At 35.1% G+C, this 18,504-nt stretch overlaps 1 protein-coding gene across 2 annotated transcripts; it reads left to right on the forward strand.

Moving 5' to 3' along the window:
- Positions 1 to 663: 663 nt before the first annotated feature.
- LOC106062435 (elongation of very long chain fatty acids protein 5-like) lies at positions 664 to 16,188 on the forward strand. 2 transcript variants are annotated; one of them, XM_056030931.1, is made up of 8 exons: positions 664 to 874; positions 8,749 to 8,870; positions 10,486 to 10,673; positions 11,030 to 11,110; positions 12,105 to 12,161; positions 13,702 to 13,816; positions 14,608 to 14,735; positions 15,965 to 16,188. In XM_056030931.1, the coding sequence occupies exons 2-8, from the start codon at positions 8,777 to 8,779 to the stop codon at positions 16,169 to 16,171; spliced, it is 870 nt and encodes a 289-aa protein (XP_055886906.1). In that variant the 5' UTR covers positions 664 to 874; positions 8,749 to 8,776; the 3' UTR covers positions 16,172 to 16,188. The 2 variants fall into 2 exon arrangements, with proteins under 2 accessions (XP_055886906.1, XP_055886908.1); XM_056030933.1 differs by having other exon boundaries at positions 8,752 to 8,870.
- The last annotated feature ends 2,316 nt before the right edge of the window (positions 16,189 to 18,504 follow it).

The following is an 18,504-nucleotide window of genomic DNA, read 5'->3' on the forward strand; positions in this document are numbered from 1 at the left end:
ACACACACACACATACGCACACACACACACACACTCACGCACACTAAGTATGGAGACCAGTCGTTCGTTTTTGTTTTTTTTTTTGCTTTTCTTTTTGTCTTTTTTGCCTGTGATCGATTTCTGCGATCCTTCACTGCACAAATGTAGACCAAAAGATAACAACGAGTTGCGTCCCTCTCAACATCTGGTATTTGGGTAGAGGTGTGTTTGTGTGTGTGTGTGCGTAATAGAGAATGGAGTAGGTGCATTTGTGGGGGCAGGGCTAATCGATCTATAGCACAAGGCATTCATGTAATAACCACACCCACTTTTAGGGCACCATGTGACCTTTCAACCAGTCAACCGAAGTATCTCAATTAGGTCCTTTCTGGCGCAGGTTGGAGTGTTTCTTCTCTAGCATACAAACTTTTTTTTTTTTTTTGGTTTAGTCCTCCCTCTCGTTTGTACATTTAGACCAGAGTTGAGCTATGTCATATTGTTGATACGTGTCAAAGGTCACGGCGGATCCAGAACTTGTTTTCAGCGTTGCTATCTGCGGGTGTTGTTCTCAGGGCGTTTATAGCAACCTTTGGAACAAGTCAGTCCCCTTCTGGGACAACTAGTTTCGACTCGGCTGTATATCGTTCCCCCCCCCCTTTTCTATACACCCTCGCATGAGATCGGGAGGAATGGAGACTCGTCATTTAGTGCAAACACGCGTGTCGAGGGTTCCTAACTCATCTACTGTCGTCACAAGTGGTAGGATTCCTATGTCCTATCATGGCTCCCCCCTAAACAGGCCTGAGTCCATTCAGTAATTTAGAGGATAATTTTCGCTGGGAGCTTCGGTGTATTTGTGAAATAGAGAGTTATAAGGATCATTCTCTGTTCAAAAGTAAATATTAATTTTATTATTGTATTGTAGTTGGCTTTTTTGGGTATGTATTTGTGGGGGCATTAAAACGCGCACTGGTGGGGAGGGGAAGAAATGAAACAAAAGAGGAGGGGGGCTGTTGGAAGTGTTCTTTTTTTCGGCTGGGAGGAGACGGGGGGCATAATTAGCTATTTTTCACCTTGGGTTTAATATGAAAATGTTTTTTTTTTAAACCTGCGCTCACTTTTAGGAGTGCATATATTTGTTTAAAGATATCACTAATGCGAAGGTTTTAATTTTTTATAAAAAAAAAACTTACTCTTACAATGAGTAGAGATGTGTAGATCTAGTTATATCCTAGCAGCGGGCGATGTAAGGCTTAGCTCGAATCCCGAGTTGAATACCCCCTCCGACCTCTTGCTCGCATAAGAGATTGGACCTGACTGCACTGGGCATACCAATACGTGTTACATACTAGTATTAAAAGACATTTTCTTGTGATCTTTCACTACTTCAGTACTTTGGTTTTGGAGGACTGGACCATAGCACTCGGCGAGTCCTTTAGTTTAAAACTTCTCCCTATGCTGTGTCCACATGCCCCCCCCCACCCCCCGCAGTCTTGTTAATGTCAATAACCCGTTAGTTGTGGAAAAGAGAACAACGCTGGCAGAAGAAAAACGCCAGAGAAGAAAAGCAAGGCCAATGACACTAGCTCCAGCTGGAATAACCTACTCAGTGTGTAGCCGAACATTCCGGGCTCACATAGGTCTCACCAGCCACACGAGGAGGCATAAAACCCCAGTGCAAAGCCCTCGGCCCCCTGGATGACATAGTGGTCATCATCGAACCACGATGAACGAGCTATATATAACCCGTTAGTTATGTTCGCTGTCAATTGTGAATGAAAGTTCAAAACGCAAGTCGAGATTGGGCTTATGGTTAGGAAAAACACGACCAACTCTTTTTGCATTTCTCGTTTCCTAAACAGAGGCGTAGCTGTGGTGGTGGAGGGAGGGAGTGGGGGATATTTGAAAGTCTCCATCGACCCCACTTCAGGGGGCCCCCAAATGAGTGGGTTTTTTTTACATTAAATATTAAATATAACGCCCAATACAAGGGGTCCCCAAAGGTGTCAAGCCCCCGGGCCCCAAAATGATGGCAAATTCCTAGCTACACCACTGTTGCTAAGCTTATACTCAAACTTCTTTAGTTTCGTATATATCCATATCTTCTTTTCTTTTTTTCTCTCTCTCTCTTCCTCTCTCTCTCTCTCTCCCCCCCCCCCATTTCATTGTCGTTACATGGATACAGGAAGTGTTGGAGGTCGGTTTAACACCGAGTCTATTGGACGGGTGATAAGGTAAATGCATAAATCCACTGCAGTCATGGATATTGTTTGATCGACACGAGAGACGAGCCAGGATCGAACTGATTTGAAATCGAACAGTAATTTACAACCTCCCATAACTTAGCTCAATCAGACTCTTTTTTTTTTATTATTTAGTTTAAGTTGTATGGACTTCGGACTGTCCTGACGATGTTCGAACGCTCTGCCATCTTGCAGAAGTTGGGGCTAGGACGTATTTAGTTCTGAAGGGCCGCATGATTTCTTGCTGTAAAACAAAACTAAATGATGATCTTATATGAAAATAAACAAGCAAAATAAAAAAAAGTACTTAAAAAAACAAAGCTTATATAACTTCACATTTTAACTATGTCTCTCAATAATTTAACATTTGTTTCACTTTTTCGATAACAAATTCATTAATTGTGAATACAAACTTGTTAAATTGGTTATTTTTTAAAAAATAAGTTAATGTTTTATTAGGTAAAATAAATAGTTCTGTAAAGTGTCAATTTGATCCAAGAATGGGTGTATGAGAAATAATGTGTACTATTATGTAAGGGAATAAAACCCCACACATTTAATTATATCTCTTAATACTGACGGATTAATCTCCCTTTTTGGTATCAAACAAAATAATTAATACATTACTAGTAATTAATTGACCTAGTAGATTCATGTTTTTTAGCTGCAATAAATGATTGTTTTAATTTTCAACTTGATAAGAGAAATAACATGTACAATTATCCAAAGGGACCAAACCCTACATATATAGCCATATCTGTGTATATTGAAGGATTAATTTTCCCTTTTGGCATCAAACAAAATAATTAATTACCAGTAATCAATTGACTAATTGTTTTTTTTTTTTTTTAATCTAAATCATGTTCCATATGTGTGCTGTGTTTGGTCCTCTAGAAATAGAACTAAATACAATCTTTCTAAATAAATGTTCTAATGCATCAAACTCTTTTCATCCAATACAAAACTCTTTTTCTTCTTCTCTTCTTTTCTCTCTCTTTCTCGTTCTTTTTTCTCTCTTTCTCATTCTTTTTTCTCTCTTTCTCATTCTTTTCTCTCTGTTTCTCATTCTTTTTTCTCTCTTTCTCATTCTTTTTTCTCTCTTTCTCATTCTTTTTCAATTTTTTTCTCATTCTTTTCTCTTTCTTTCTCATTCTTTTCTCTCCGTTTCTCATTCTTTTTTCTCTCTTTCTCATTCTTTTTCTCTTTCTTTCTCATTCTTTTTTCTCTCTTTCTCGTTCTTTTCTCTCTCTTTCTCGTTCTTTTTTCTCTCTTTCTCATTTTTTTCTCTCTGTTTCTAATTCTTTTCTCTCTCTTTCTCATTCTTTTTCTCTTTCTTTCTCATTCTTTTTTCTCTCTTTCTCATTCTTTTTCTCTTTTTTTCTAATTCTTTTCTCTTTCTTTCTCATTCTTTTTCTCTTTCTTTCTCATTCTTTTTTCTCTCTTTCTCATTCTTTTTCTCTTTCTTTCTCATTCTTTTCTCTCTCTTTCTCGTTCTTTTTTCTCTCTTTCTCATTCTTTTCTTTTTCTTTCTCATTCTTTTCTCTCCGTTTCTCATTCTTTTTTCTCTCTTTCTCATTCTTTTTCTCTTTCTTTCTCATTCTTTTTTCTCTCTTTCTCGTTCTTTTCTCTCTCTTTCTCGTTCTTTTTTCTCTCTTTCTCATTTTTTTCTCTCTGTTTCTAATTCTTTTCTCTCTCTTTCTCATTCTTTTTCTCTTTCTTTCTCATTCTTTTTTCTCTCTTTCTCATTCTTTTTCTCTTTTTTTCTAATTCTTTTCTCTTTCTTTCTCATTCTTTTTCTCTTTCTTTCTCATTCTTTTTTCTCTCTTTCTCATTCTTTTTCTCTTTCTTTCTCATTCTTTTCTCTCTCTTTCTCGTTCTTTTTTCTCTCTTTCTCATTCTTTTCTCTCTCTTTCTCATTCTTTTTCTCTTTCTTTCTCATTCTTTTGTCTTTCTTTCTCATTCTTTTCTCTCTCTTACTCATTCTTTTCTCTCCGTTTCTCATTCTTTTTTCTCTCTTTCTCATTCTTTTTTCTCTCTTTCTCATTCTTTTCTCTCCGTTTCTCATTCTTTTTTCTCTCTTTCTCATTCTTTTTCTCTTTCTTTCTCATTCTTTTCTCTCTCTCTTTCTCATTCTTTTTCTCTTTCATTCTCATTCTTTTTCTCTTTCTTTCTCATTCTTTTTCTCTTTCTTCTCATTCTTTTTTCTCTCTTTCTCATTCTTTTTCTCTTTCTTTCTCATTCTTTTCTCTCTCTTTCTCGTTCTTTTTTCTCTCTTTCTCATTCTTTTCTCTCCGTTTCTCATTCTTTTTTCTCTCTTTCTCATTCTTTTCTCTTTCATTCTCATTCTTTTTCTCTTTCATTCTCATTCTTTTTCTCTTTCTTTCTCATTCTTTTTCTCTTTCATTCTCATTCTTTTTCTCTTTCTTTCTCATTCTTTTTCTCTTTCTTTCTCATTCTTTTTTCTCTCTTTCTCATTCTTTTTCTCTTTCTTTCTCATTATTTTTTCTCTCTTTCTCATTCTTTTTCTCTTTCTTTCTCATTCTTTTCTCTCTCTTTCTCGTTCTTTTTTCTCTCTTTCTCATTCTTTTTTCTCTCTTTCTCATTCTTTTTCTCTTTCTTTCTCATTCTTTTCTATCTCTCTCTTATTCTTTTTCTCTCTCTTTCTCATTCTTTTCTCTCTCTTTGTCGTTCGTTTTTCTCTCTTTCTCATTCTTTTTTCTCTCTTTCTCATTCTTTTTTTCTCTCTTTCTTATTCTTTTTCTCTTTCTTTCTCATTCTTTTTCTCTTTCTTTCTCATTCTTTTTCTCTCTCTTTCCCATTCTTTTCTCTCTCTTTCTTGCTCTTTTTGGAACTTCTTTTTTTGCTATTTCTTTTTCTCTCTTTCTAGATATCTTTTCGCTTGCTTTAGCTCTCATTTTTTGCTATCTTTCTAGCTCTTTTCCCTCTTAACTCTTTTCTCATATCGTTCTCCTTTTCACTCTGTTTCTAGCTATCTCCCTGCCTCTCTTTCTCTTTTTTTCTCTCTTTTTCTTTTGTCATTCATTTACATCTCTCTCTTCCCCCCCCCTCTCTATTTTTCTCTAGTAAATCGGAAGTCATTGACTTTTTCGATCGGTGATGAATTGTAAGTTGTAAATTATTGTTACATTAATTTTGTCCATATTTCCCAGTAATCCTAGAGGAGGTGGGGATGTAATATACCTTAGACAGCTTTTGTTCCTACAGCCTGTGCCCATGTTTCCATTGCCCAAAAGTCTCGTTCTAGTGAAAGCAGGGAGTGTCCATAAATGAAGTCTACACCCCCAAACAAAATGAAGTGAAATCTTGAAATCTGACGTCGAGACTTTGTTGATCTAATGATAAGGGGAGTAAGAGGTTCCAAAGTCTGCTTTTTGGAATGCGGTAGACTAGAGTTATGCTGCCTTGACTTTGACCTACTTTTTCAAAATTTGTTTCACTATTTTCTTTTTTTGTTTTGTTTTTAAGAAAGTTTCTCATAAAGTTGTCGCCCTCATAGTTATAGGCTCAGAATATTTGTTATTTGTATAGCTCTGGCCTGGACAATTCGCAAAATATAAAACGTACAATAGCCCCTTCTAATGATGTAATGAGTCCAACATTCACCTAGTTTATTAAAGGCTTCAACTCTTCGTTTGTTACTTATACTGTTGCCCTACAGCCTAACATTTTATTTTTTCTAGAGCCATGCTTTACATACATTTCTAGATCTAGAATCACATATTTTTTTTTCAAAATTGATTGGGGCTTAAATTTTTTTTATTATCTATATTAGTTGGAAAATCTACTGTAACAAATGATTTTTAAATAAGGTAGCAAACGAAACATTCATAGTTTAATGTTCATAACATTGTAAGTATTCTAATTACTGTTGATTCTTGATACTCGGACACTTAGTAATCCGACACACTCAGTATGCAAACACACTCAGTAACCTGACACGGAGCCGTAGCCTATTGATGCAATTACTGAATATTTTAGTACTTATATTTTTCGACTGTGTTTAGGCATAAACTCTTATCTTATCTTATAAAATGTAGACTTTACTTAAGAAAAAAATATGCTTATGTCCTTTGTGTATCTCTAGGTCAATCTAATCATGAATGTTAATCAATGACTTAAACTATTCCAACTCTGGCTGACTCAGGCAACCCATTGTATACTCTAATAGCACTAGGGAAGAAGGAGCGTTCGTACACCTATTTGTCCTAGCATATGGAACAAGGAGTTTTACAGTATCTAATTTTGTAATTTTAGGTCAATGTTTCGATTCCGTCTATTGTTTATTTTATACCATTTAATGTCTTGGGGAACATCTTATTACATCATAAATATAACGTTCTTGACACATTCCGTCAAAGTCTTTTAAGTAAACCCAGGAATACATGGCGTCGCGATTTGGAAGCAGATGCCCAGCAGATGGGCAAGACATGGGGACAGTTGTAGAGGCTCATCCTGAGCCGAGTAGGCCTGGATGTGGCCAGATGGGACATCAGGCAAAGATGAGATGAACCTTCGGTAATCCGACGTTTTCGGTAATCCGACATCCTCCCCGTTTTCTAACCGTCGGACTATCAAAAGTTCATATCTAATGTAATGATTCTGTTTAAACCGTTGATTATTGGGCGGCCAAATGTAAAAAAAGGTATTGTTGGTACTCATTAAAAGAAAAATACATTAACATGGTTTGTGCCCCCGAGTCCATAGATGGAAAACTGAGCTTAAACTTTTAAAAGTAATTCTAGAATGATCTTTCTGGAGTTTGAACATAATGTGTTGTCAAGAAGCACAAGCTTATGGGCCACATTTCTGCTCGATAGGAAAAAGAAAAAAATTGTCTAAAAAAAATGATTCAAATTTTTTTTTTACTATGTCAGTGAGAAAATAAAAATTAAAGCAAGAAAATTATAAAAAAGTACTTTAGAAAAAAAAAAGACAACTCCTCGTTTATGGAGCCAAAGTCTGTGTTGTAGGAGCGATTATTTTGCTCTTAATAACTAATGAAGGATATATTTTGTTGGGGGGTTGTCACTTCCGTTGAGAAGGTTGCACATCTAATGTGATTTAATATGTTGTTAATGTTGTTCATATATAAAGTCGCGAGTATAAATAACACTGACAACAGAAATAAATAAATAAGATGTCCGGTTTTATAATACAACGATTTCTTCAAGCAAGAAGGGCAAAGTCCACGTGGTCAGACATAAAAAAAACCTTTCCTAAGCACTACTACAAGAGGGCACCGTGTCCGTTACTCTATCTCGAAGCTTTCTTCCGTTCTAAGTTTTTAATGTGCCATCACATCACGAAGGGAATGCCCGATTTGTCCTAACCTCGAGGCGTCTTACTATCAAGTCATTACAATTTACCCCGCCCCCCAATGAACAATATCCTGGTGAAGTCTTCTCAGAGTATTTAAAATTCTAGTTATAGTCCTATAGATGCAGTCTTAGAAGATAATACGCAAAATGCTCCTGAAGTACCGAAGTCTATTAATTTAATAAACTCTTTAATGACTTGGTCGTACAAGCGAAACAAACAACACGCTGACGTATGTCTGTTCAAGATAAAGGTTTGTCTAGACCTGTATTCAAATTTAAATTATTTGTTCTATTTGGCCTCTACTTTAAATTAGAATGGTCAAGCTAGAGCTTTGCAAGTCAGTGGAGGAGCCAATAAAATAGTATTTTTTTCCCCTTAGATAAACATCAACTGTCAAATTTCAAGGAAAGAGCCGATAACGAGAACCGTGAACACCCGAATACCATCCTTTTTTTTTCTAGTCATTTGACCCCATGAAGAGTTTGCAAGCTGAAAAGAGGAATTGTAAAAATGCATGTATTTGAATCTTGTCGTCTGCTTATTTCTGCTAGTTAAGAGAAGAAATCGATTTATTCTATAATCCGCAGTTCACTCATGACGAGATTAGTGGGCAGACAATTTTTTTATTGGGATTAAGTTATAAAAACTTCCACACCATACAAAAATGATGACCGGCTATTTCATCCCCGGTCACTTCGTCTTTGGTCACTTATTCCCCTGTCACTTCATCCCCAGCCACTTCATCCCCGGTCATTTCATCTCCGGTCACTTCATTTTTGGTCATTTCATCTTTGGTCACTTCATCTTTGGTCACTTCATCAGCGGTCACTTCATCCCCGGTCACTTCGTCCCCGGTCATTTCATCCCCGGTCAAAACAGAAATAGACTATATATGCATACTTACAGTGTGAATGTATTCACAATTTTTAAAACACCATTTAATAGTTAATTCTCAATAGTTTCTATCGTATGAAATATGTAAGTTTGTATAAAAAATTTTGAGCACGACTGGCCCACGGAGGCTACTTAGAGTTTGTGTTCCACACCACTGTCCTTGATTCTTTAATTTTCATGTATTAATCTGTCTTATTTTGATCTTGCTTTCTAAAAACAATTTAATCATCTCGTGTCTGTGTCAAATAAAATTATCATTATTAAATCCAATTCCTTTAATTGTTTGAATTAGCAGACGTAGCCAATCAGATCCTTTAAAAATGGAACAGTCCACAAGTCGCTCTAGAGTGGAGAAACTCGTAGGAGCTATAAACGAGAAGTATAACTTAACATCCCCAGATGTATTCTACGGAGGTAAGATACTCAAGTATTCTCTTTTACATCATCCGCATCAGCAGTCTTCTTCTCCTTTTTCTTCCTCAACATGACTAACTAATTACACTTTCCTTTCTTCATTCATGATTAAATTCTATTTTAAATTAAATTATTTACTAAATTCTTCATCTTCTTCACCATCCTCAAACCAAGTGGTCGCCAAAATAAGCAATCACACCTTCATAACGCACAATCACCATTCAATTCATCGTTAATGTCAATGCTATTATATTTGTTCTTATCGTCATAATCATTATCATCTTCATCTATTCAAACTAATTCCAATCATTATCATTGGATAAAATGATAAAAAAAAAGAAAGAGAAAGAAAGTGAGAAAAAGAGAGATAGATAAAATAAAGAGATGAAAAAGAGAATGAGTAAAGATAGAAACGAGAGAGAGAGTAGGGAGAAAGAAAGATAGAGAAGTGAAAAATTAAAGAGAAAAAAAAATAGAGAAAGAAAGAGAGGAAATAAAAAAAAGCAAAGAAAGAATTGTATATAGTGAGGAAAAAAATCAAAGCAGGAGAAAGATGTAGAAAAGATGGAGAGAGAAATAGAAAGAAATAAGGGAAAGAAAGTGTGGGTCAGAAAGAGAGAAATATAAAAAAAAGAGATTCAAAGATACAGAAAGACAGTGATAGGGTAGAAAAGGAATAGGGAGACAAAAAAGAAAGAAAGATAAACATGTAAAAGAAAGAGTAAAAGTGAAAGAGGGGAGATAAGAGAAAAAAAGAAAATAACGAACGAAAGAGAGAAATAGAGAGAAAAAATTATAGAAAAAGAAAGAGTGAATAAAGAAAAAAGAGAGAGAACAACATAAAGAAAGAAAGAGAGCGAGAAAGAGAGAAAAAAAGAGAAATAAGAGTAAGTATAACAGAAAGAAAAAAAGAAGCAATAAAATTAAAAAGTTCTCCTTTATTGATGATTCCAGCTCTTAGTCACATCACCAACGCCGGTCAGCAGACTTCACATACTGTCGCACCCTGTCGTCTGCTGTTCAGTCTTATTGTAAAGCTTATAACAACTCACCCTGTCTGTCTGAAATAGTTTGAATTTTGGCCAGTTTCCATTCTCGGATCAAATTGAAACTTTGCACAACTATTTATTGTAGAAACATGAATCAATCAAATACTTTACCTAATAGTTAATTAATTATTGGTAATTATTTATTTTGTTTGAGATCGAACTAAGGGGAATAAATGCAACTTAATGAGAGATGTGGATGTATATGCGGATTTATTCCCCTTATAACGTTTTTTTTCTCAAGTTTAAATTTTTGACTAGTATATATTAATAGATAAAAAGCTTATATTGATAGAAAGGATAGCACCGTTCAATCGCTATCGTAACTCTCATTATAGCAAAGTTTATCTCCCATTTTTGTAATATAAAACAAAATGAATTAATTTTAATAATTGATTGATATATTATCATCGATAATGAATATTTGTGCCCAATTTCATTTTGATCGTAGAACTGGAAGTGAGAGAAAAGCAGTGTAAAATAGTCCACCCAGACAGACAGACGGACGGAGTAAATTAATTTATATCTAAGCTTTCTAAAGATAAAGTCAATATTCATTTGTCTTTCAGATCCTCGGGTCAGTGATTGGCCGTTAATGAACAACTTGACCGGTGTCCTGTCCATTGTTTTTCTCTACCTCCTGATGGTCAAACAAGGTCCAGCATTTATGGCAAAACGAAGCCCCATGAATGTCACCCATCTGCTAGTGGTCTACAACTTAGCATTGGTCATTTTATCATTGTACATGTGTATAGAGGTCAGAGTTCACTTTGTTAGTTTGGTCCTAAAGAATTATAAGTATTGGAGATTTTTTTGTTTACGATGTTGGAATCATAACAATAGTTTAAGAACTCTATAACAGTAGTTTAAGAACTCTATAACAATAGTTTAAGAACTCTATAACATTAGTTTAAGAACTCTATAACAATAGTTTAAGAACTCAATAGCATTCGTTTTCGAACTCTATAGCATTAGTTTAAGAACTCTATAACATTAGTTTACTCTATAACATTAGTTTAAGAACTCTTGTTATACTGTCTTTTATTTTTATACTTAACAATCATTATTGCTATGCTATCGTGCACAATGCGCCAAATCTGGTTACTTTCACAGATGGTTATTCTCGCAGTCCAAAGTAATCAATCCATACTTTGTCATCCAGTCAACACTGAAAACACAGAGATTGGATTGAGGGTAATTATGTTTACTTTTAGCTGTAAATTGTAATCTTTTCGCTTTTTTTTCTGACTTGAGTCGTTAAAGACATTTCACAGCCACATTTGCCTTGATTTAAGACAAGTTATTTACAGAAGAAAATGAAAGGTTTTAATAAGTTAAATTTTTATAAATTAGTTTGATTTAGTCATGTAATTAATCTCGTAATAGATATAGACTAACATTTTTTAAAAAATCTGTGCGATTAGAAGTATCTTTAGCAATTTTTTTTTTAAGTGCAATATCATGCTTTTATTTTTCTCAATGCGTTATGATCCTATTACTTGTTAAAGCCAGTTGGGGAAAAGGGAAGGGAAGGAAGAAGGGGAGAATCTAAGAGAAGGTTGCCGTGACAGCTTTTATAATAAATGTATTTTATATATAAAGCTGTACGACTTGTTTACACATATTCGAACTTGAGGGCTCTAGTATCCTCAAGCCAATAAACTAACCACTGTGCCAGATAGGTGCTTATGAAAATGAAATTTTTCTTTGCTATAAGTTTCAAACTTTTGACCCAATTCTCTACGCAAAGTATAAATGGGACTAATTCAACTTATACCGCCACATCTGTCAAGTACAATTTCTTTCCCTTGTTTGATACCAAACAAAATAATGAACTATTTGTTGTTGCTTTTTTTTTTAAAGTGATTCTTGTTTTGTCAGCTTGAAGAAATAATTGTTCAAAATTTGAACTTATTTAAGATATAGTGTGAAAGAAAAAAAAACGTGAACAAAAATTGTACAAGAAAGAAGAAAAGTAAACAGACAGACAGACAGACAGATAGACAGATTTAAACTTTGTAAAAATAAAAACTAGTTTACATTAAAAGCACACATTATCTAATAATAATATTTAAAAAAACCTCTTTAAATTGTTAATAAACATATGACACTTTTTATAATTTATATGCTATAATGTTTTTTAATTATGAAAGCAAAGTTGTAATATCTCTTTGCATCTCTTTTGCAGGAAGCTAAAGTTGCTTGGTGGTATTTCTTTTCAAAGATTGTGGAACTTCTAGACACAGTTGAGTCAATCACTAGAATAATATTTGTAAATATTACAAAACATTTTGTGGATTACTATTATCGTGGTACGAGACGAGGTGACTGAGCGATTGGCTTCCGAACCGAGGGATCCCGGGTTCGAATCCTGGTAAAGACTGGGATTCTTACTTTAGGAACTTTCCGAGTCCACCCAGCTCTAATGAGTACCTGACATTAGTTGGGGAAAAGTAAAGGCGGTTGGTCGTTGTGCTGGCAACAAGACACCCTCGTTAACAGGTGGGACACAAAAACAGATGACCTTTACATCATCTGCCCTATAGTTTATAAGGCCTGAAAGGGGAACTGCACTTTTACACAAAATGGCGTCCGAAAGAGACAACGACACGAAACTCGCGAGACCAACACGAGAGCTTCCGCCAAAGACAGAAAAAGAGAACTTAGATAAACACCCCAGCAGACAACGGCTAAGCGTTCGATGTGGCAAAATATGTAGGTCCCAACTGGGCCTGCGTATCCACATGATTTGTTTTTGACTGTTATAAAGGAAATCTACCTGATTCGTGATATCTCTAATAATCTATCCAAATCATATACTAGCATACCTATTACTTACGAAAACTGTTAGCATTCAAGGTGTGCGTATTATCGTTAATTTACGTACGCCTAACTATGGTTACAAATGGAGACTCACATTCCTCGTTCCATATGCTAGGACAAATTTGTACAAGTGCTCCTTCTTCCCTAATGCTATTAGAGTATGGAATGGGTTGCCTGAGTTAGGCAAGAAAACCAGTGACTTGGGAAAATTCAGGTCATTGATTAGTATGCATGACTAAATTCATGACGCGTAGGACGTAATCATCTTCTTTTTTGAAGTAACGTCTGTATCATATAAGATAAGATAAGATAATTTAAAAAACGCGCCATGTGGCTCGTATGCTAAATGGGCACTCGACTACTTAATCATGTCGTGACCTAGCATGAGGTTAGGGTAACCCGGCTACGCTACCCTGCCTTATTGCGGCATTCGGGTGGAAACAATCGCTAGAGGAAGCGATTAGGCTAAATGAGTAGCAACACAAGACTCTTGTGGGAATGTCTAAGGAAGTGCAAGAGCTTTCCCATTGCACAGTGCGGAGTTGTAAGAGAGCTTGCAAGACCTTGTAAAATCCCGGCGCCGTTCCTCAAACGACTGTGCCATCAATGGCGAGTTCTGCACGGTTAGTTTGGTTAACTATAGGAAAATGACGGGGGTTCCCGGTGTGCTCAGCCTTCGACCACCCATTCTAGTACGTGCTTCGGGAGTGTCCGACCCATTGAAAGTAGCAGTGTTAAATATGGATATTAGCTTGGGCCTCTTTCAGACAGAGTACCTATTCCAATCAGGCTTACAAGCCTAGAATTTAAAGAGCTTTAGTTCAACTCTTTTGACAGCTTAATTAAAAATTTATATATATATATATGTTATACACATATATGTGGACGAATGTATAAATAATTAGTGATTTCTATTTCTTATGTTCACATATATATATATATAAATTAACATCTTTCTACAGGCATTTTTTATTGCCCGTAAGAAGAACAACCAGTTGTCATTTCTGCACATATATCATCACAGTTCTATGGTGGTTGTGTGCTGGTATGTCGCCAAGTATCTTCCAGGCGGTGAAAGTAAGTGTACAGTATCTATGTACTTAATGGTAAATGACTACGTGCGGTCCTATAGCCATAACCAAACGACCACTTGACCAATCAGCTTTTTTAAAAAAAACTATTTTATGATCATTTACTTTATTTATATCCCTCACTGTTTAACACACCCAGAAGAAACTGAAAACAAAAATGTAAACAAATTCCATTGTTTTCTAACCGAATCTCAAAGCAAGACAGTCATTTGAACAAAGTGAATGTCTTGACTTGATGCTAAACGCGCATGCGTTTTTGTTTTTTTTAGAAAAATACCAAGCAAGGTGGTGATATTTACATAATATTACTTATAGGATTTTGTGTGTTTTTTTTTACTTCCATAATGAATAAATACTCTACCTCAACCATAGGTTTGTGAGTGTAAGGAATTTATATATGAAATTTCCTTTTCTTAATCTTTTATTCTGAATTTTGTCCGGAGACTTCATTTCATCATAACTAGACTAATAGGTGGGGGTTCTGGTGTGGATGCAGACATCTAGTTCTCGCGATTTCATCATTCTATTTTTTCACCGGACACTATTGATACATGTTAATTATATGATGTAACATGCAAATTTCTAACAGCCGTTTTGTATTTAAAAAAAAAAAAGGACTTGTACTTAAAAAAAAATTAAAACAAAGTAAAAATAGCGCGATAATATAGCCTTATGTAGTGGCAATATTTTTAAACACAAATTCTTTAATTTAATAATTGATTAATATCTTATCTTGGTTATAATTATTTATAATGCCCACTTTTGTATATCCACTAGAGCTATACAGTGGTAGCTTCAACTGCTTAGTTCACGTGTTTATGTACACATATTATGGATTATCGGCCATGGGGCCACACCTGCACAAGTACATCTGGTGGAAGCGTTACCTTACGCAATTTCAAATAGTGAGTACATCGTGATGATTCTGTTCTGTTCAAATAAGTGTATGCTTTGTCCTGTGTCTGTGTACTATGTCTGTTCTATATGGTATAAGTCTTATGTTCAAAGACTGTTATATCAATGATGTCCCACGTCTTATTTTTTTATATGTTATATCTGTTATGTTCTATGTCTGTATCTGTTCTGTCACGTGTCTGCACATTTCATGTCCTATGCTTATGTTTTATGTCTGTTATATTCTTAGTCAATAATGACATGTTCTATATCCATTATTCTTATATGAATGCGGATTAAGCTTACCAAGTGTTTACTATCGTTGTATAGATTATATGAAATATTCTTATTTGGAGACAACGGAAAGAAAGTCAGATAAAACAAGATTACACAAACTCAGTGACAGCCCCCGTCGAATTCACCAATAGACCAGGAATATCGAAGTCATGGTCTTATTTTGATCGTTTAAAAGTAATAAAATTTCGAAAAATCATTTGGCGTTTTTTTTTACTTTTAAGCAAACAGGACAACACGACATCAATAATAAAACTCTTCTAACTCTTCGGTATAAGAATTTGAAATCAAACTCTCTTGAAAGCAGAGCTGCATTAACTGATCACTAAAAAAAAAAATCACGGAAGTCTCCTATATACGTACCTCTACCCAACAGGTTCCCTCTATATTGGACTACACTGAGCATGCATAAGAATGAAAGTTGCGCTTTACAAATGGATTTTAAAAAATATTCGATCGTGTATCAAAATAAGCGCACTTTTAAATTTGATCTCCCGAATGCATAAATAATTGGTGATTTCTATTTCTTATGTTCACAAAGCACTGAATTGTTTCATATAAAAGTGGTGTATTTTTTGAAAATCTGCTTGCATAGTTAATTTTAAAAAACTAAATGGTTTACTTTCAGACAAGAAAAAAGTAGCTGTTGCATCAGAACTTTGAAACGTTTAAAATATCTTTATGTCAAATTTTCCTCTCCTTTCCTAGTTTCTGAGGTCTAAACGGGACGGACGAACGAGCAGACAGACCACACAAAACTTATTGCGTCTATTCCTTTTTCGCGGCCGCTAAAAAATAGTCATTTTAATGCATACAATTGTTATAAAATAGTAAAAAATGACACTTTTTCAATGTTATTATAGTTTTATAGTTCATTGTAGTATGGTAGCGTAGCATGCTACCCTAATTTAATGTAAATATTTTTAAAATCTATTTTATGTTTCAGATTCAGTTTATATGCATTTGCATACGTAGTATTGGAACATTTTTCACTGGTCCATGCGGATATCCTAAATGGGTCAACGTATTCACCCTACTCTACGTCTCCAGTCATCTGTTACTGTTTCTCAATTTTTATCTCAAGTCTTACAAGTCAAAAAGCATTCAGTCAAGTCACTCAGCCTCCAAGTCAACAGCTAAAAAATCGGAATAAAATTGTATTGAAAGAACTCAAGAGTTGTGCTTTTTTTTTCTAATCTTGAAAATGCAATATTAAATTGAGTAGTTAGGCATAAGTTACAAATAGTAGGTGATGTGGACATACTTAGGCGAGACACTGGGTAGCTAATTATCATAGTGTGATGTGGCGGAATTCTCGAGGTTGTGAAATACAAAAACAAGTGATTTAATTACAATATAACCAACGTAAAGAGCTAAAATTAACATATGAAGGTCAAGGGAAGCTAAAATTAATAATAAATTTAGTAGAAACAATAATCCAGAAGGTTCTAGAAATAATCTTAGATCGAGATTTATGAAAAAAAAGGACTAAAGTTAAGTCTCTGTATTTCAGTTATGTTGGAATTCATGCCAACAAAATATATGTGGATTGACGATTTAAAACAGATAGTGTGTATTTATGGTATTTCTCAATACGAAGAAATGCCTCCAACTCCAAGAGAATATTTCCCATGTCATTATTGATTTCAAGAGAGCACCACAAAGAATATGGCGTGGAGCACTCTAGGCGACAATGGAAAAGTACAACATAAATAAAAACATAATTAAAGTTATCCAGAACTTCTACAAGGAGGCCACCAGTGCGGTGTACTTCAACAGTAATATTGGTGACTGGTTTAAAACCACTGTTGAAGTAAGACAAGGCTGCCTACTCTCACCAACAATTTTCAATATCTTCCTTGAAAGGTAACGGAAGATGCTCTCGAGGGGCTATGAAAGTACTGTAAGCAGAAGAATTACTAACTTGCGGATACCATGGATGGCCTAGCAGGGACAGAATAAGAACTTCTAGAATTACATGTAGGATTTAAAGCAGTGGTTCCCAAAATCTGTTGTCTCGTAGATCCCTTGTCATGTTTTCTGGTTTTCGGTAGACCCCCTGCTAAACTTGCAAATTTTAGCAAATTCATTAACATTTTATTTAAACTAATTTCTATCTGTAATGAGTTGAAAAGTGAAAAATTGATTTAAAGCTACGCATTAAGTTATAGAGATCAATCTTTTTTATTGATAAAATTCAAATTTAAGCCAATAAAATAACAATATTTATTGATGGAATCTCCAAACACACTAGAAATGTGTTTTTTTTTTGTAAGTTTATCATTCGTTGCTATGGATATTATGTTTCAAATAGGAATGTGTTGTTCTATGAATTAGTGCTCCAACCATTACATATTAATTAACTAATTAATTTGGGGGCGCGGTGGTCGAATGGTTAAGCGCTTGGCTTACGAACCTGAGGTCCTGGGTTCGAATCCCGGTGACGGATGGGATTTTGAATTTCGAGATTTTTAGGGCGCCCCTGAGTCCACCCAACTCTAATGGGTACCTGACTTTAGTTGGGAAAGTAAAGGCGGTTGGTCGTCGTGCTGGCCACATAACACCCTGCTCGTTAACCGTTGGCCAAAGAAACAGATGACCTTAAATCATCTGCCCCATAGATCGCAAGGTCTGAAAGGGGAAACTTTCCTTTTTTTTTTATTAATTAATTTGCCTTAAGTATCATTGTTAAAGTTTTTGCATAGAGCAGTTTCTCGTGTATTTCTTGATCTTTCACGTCTGGCTCAAATATTGGGTCCGCGAAGATTTTCTCACTAACAGGAGAAGGGGTGAAGGTGAGTAACTGGCGTCTAAACCAGTAAGCTTCAAGCATGAAGCGCTCATTAGCCTTGTATTGCTACCCACCTAGCAGAATGAAAACTGAACTCAAAACTCAACTCTGCGCCTTGCAACTATACTCAAACATGGGAAAGGTTTTGTGGGTCAACCCTGAGGAAAAATAAGGAGCCGGGCCCCTTATGCAGTTTGCAGCACACATCACTACACCCTGTCAGAGCCTGTGACGATGTTTATCACAAACTGTATATATGTCGTTTGCAAAGAATTACATTAGAAGCTTTTAATGTTATAATTCATGCCGCCAAAGTGACCTTAAACTGTGGTGTTGCTTAAAGAAATTCTTTTAATGATATCAGATGTAGGTTTACGCAAAACAGTTTTTAAAACTACAATGGCTGGTAAAAATTAATCTATGGTGTTTTTCGTATTTTGCCCCCAAAAAATGTGATGATGTTAAGGTCATCTGTTGTTGTTTTTTTTTGTTGTTTTTTTTGTTTTTTTGGCTAACGGTTAACTAGCAGGGTGTCATGTGGCCAGCAAAACGACAAACCGCCTTTACTTTCCCCAACTTAAGTCAGATTCCCATTAGAGTTGAGTGGACTCAGGGGCGCCCTTAAAATCCTGAAATTCAAAATTCACCAAGATCACCGCGCTCCCTATTTTGTTATAAGTAAACAGAAATTGTAA

Source organism: Biomphalaria glabrata, chromosome 5 (genome assembly GCF_947242115.1).
Source record: "Biomphalaria glabrata chromosome 5, xgBioGlab47.1, whole genome shotgun sequence".
In the NCBI taxonomy this organism is placed as follows: domain Eukaryota; kingdom Metazoa; phylum Mollusca; class Gastropoda; family Planorbidae; genus Biomphalaria; species Biomphalaria glabrata.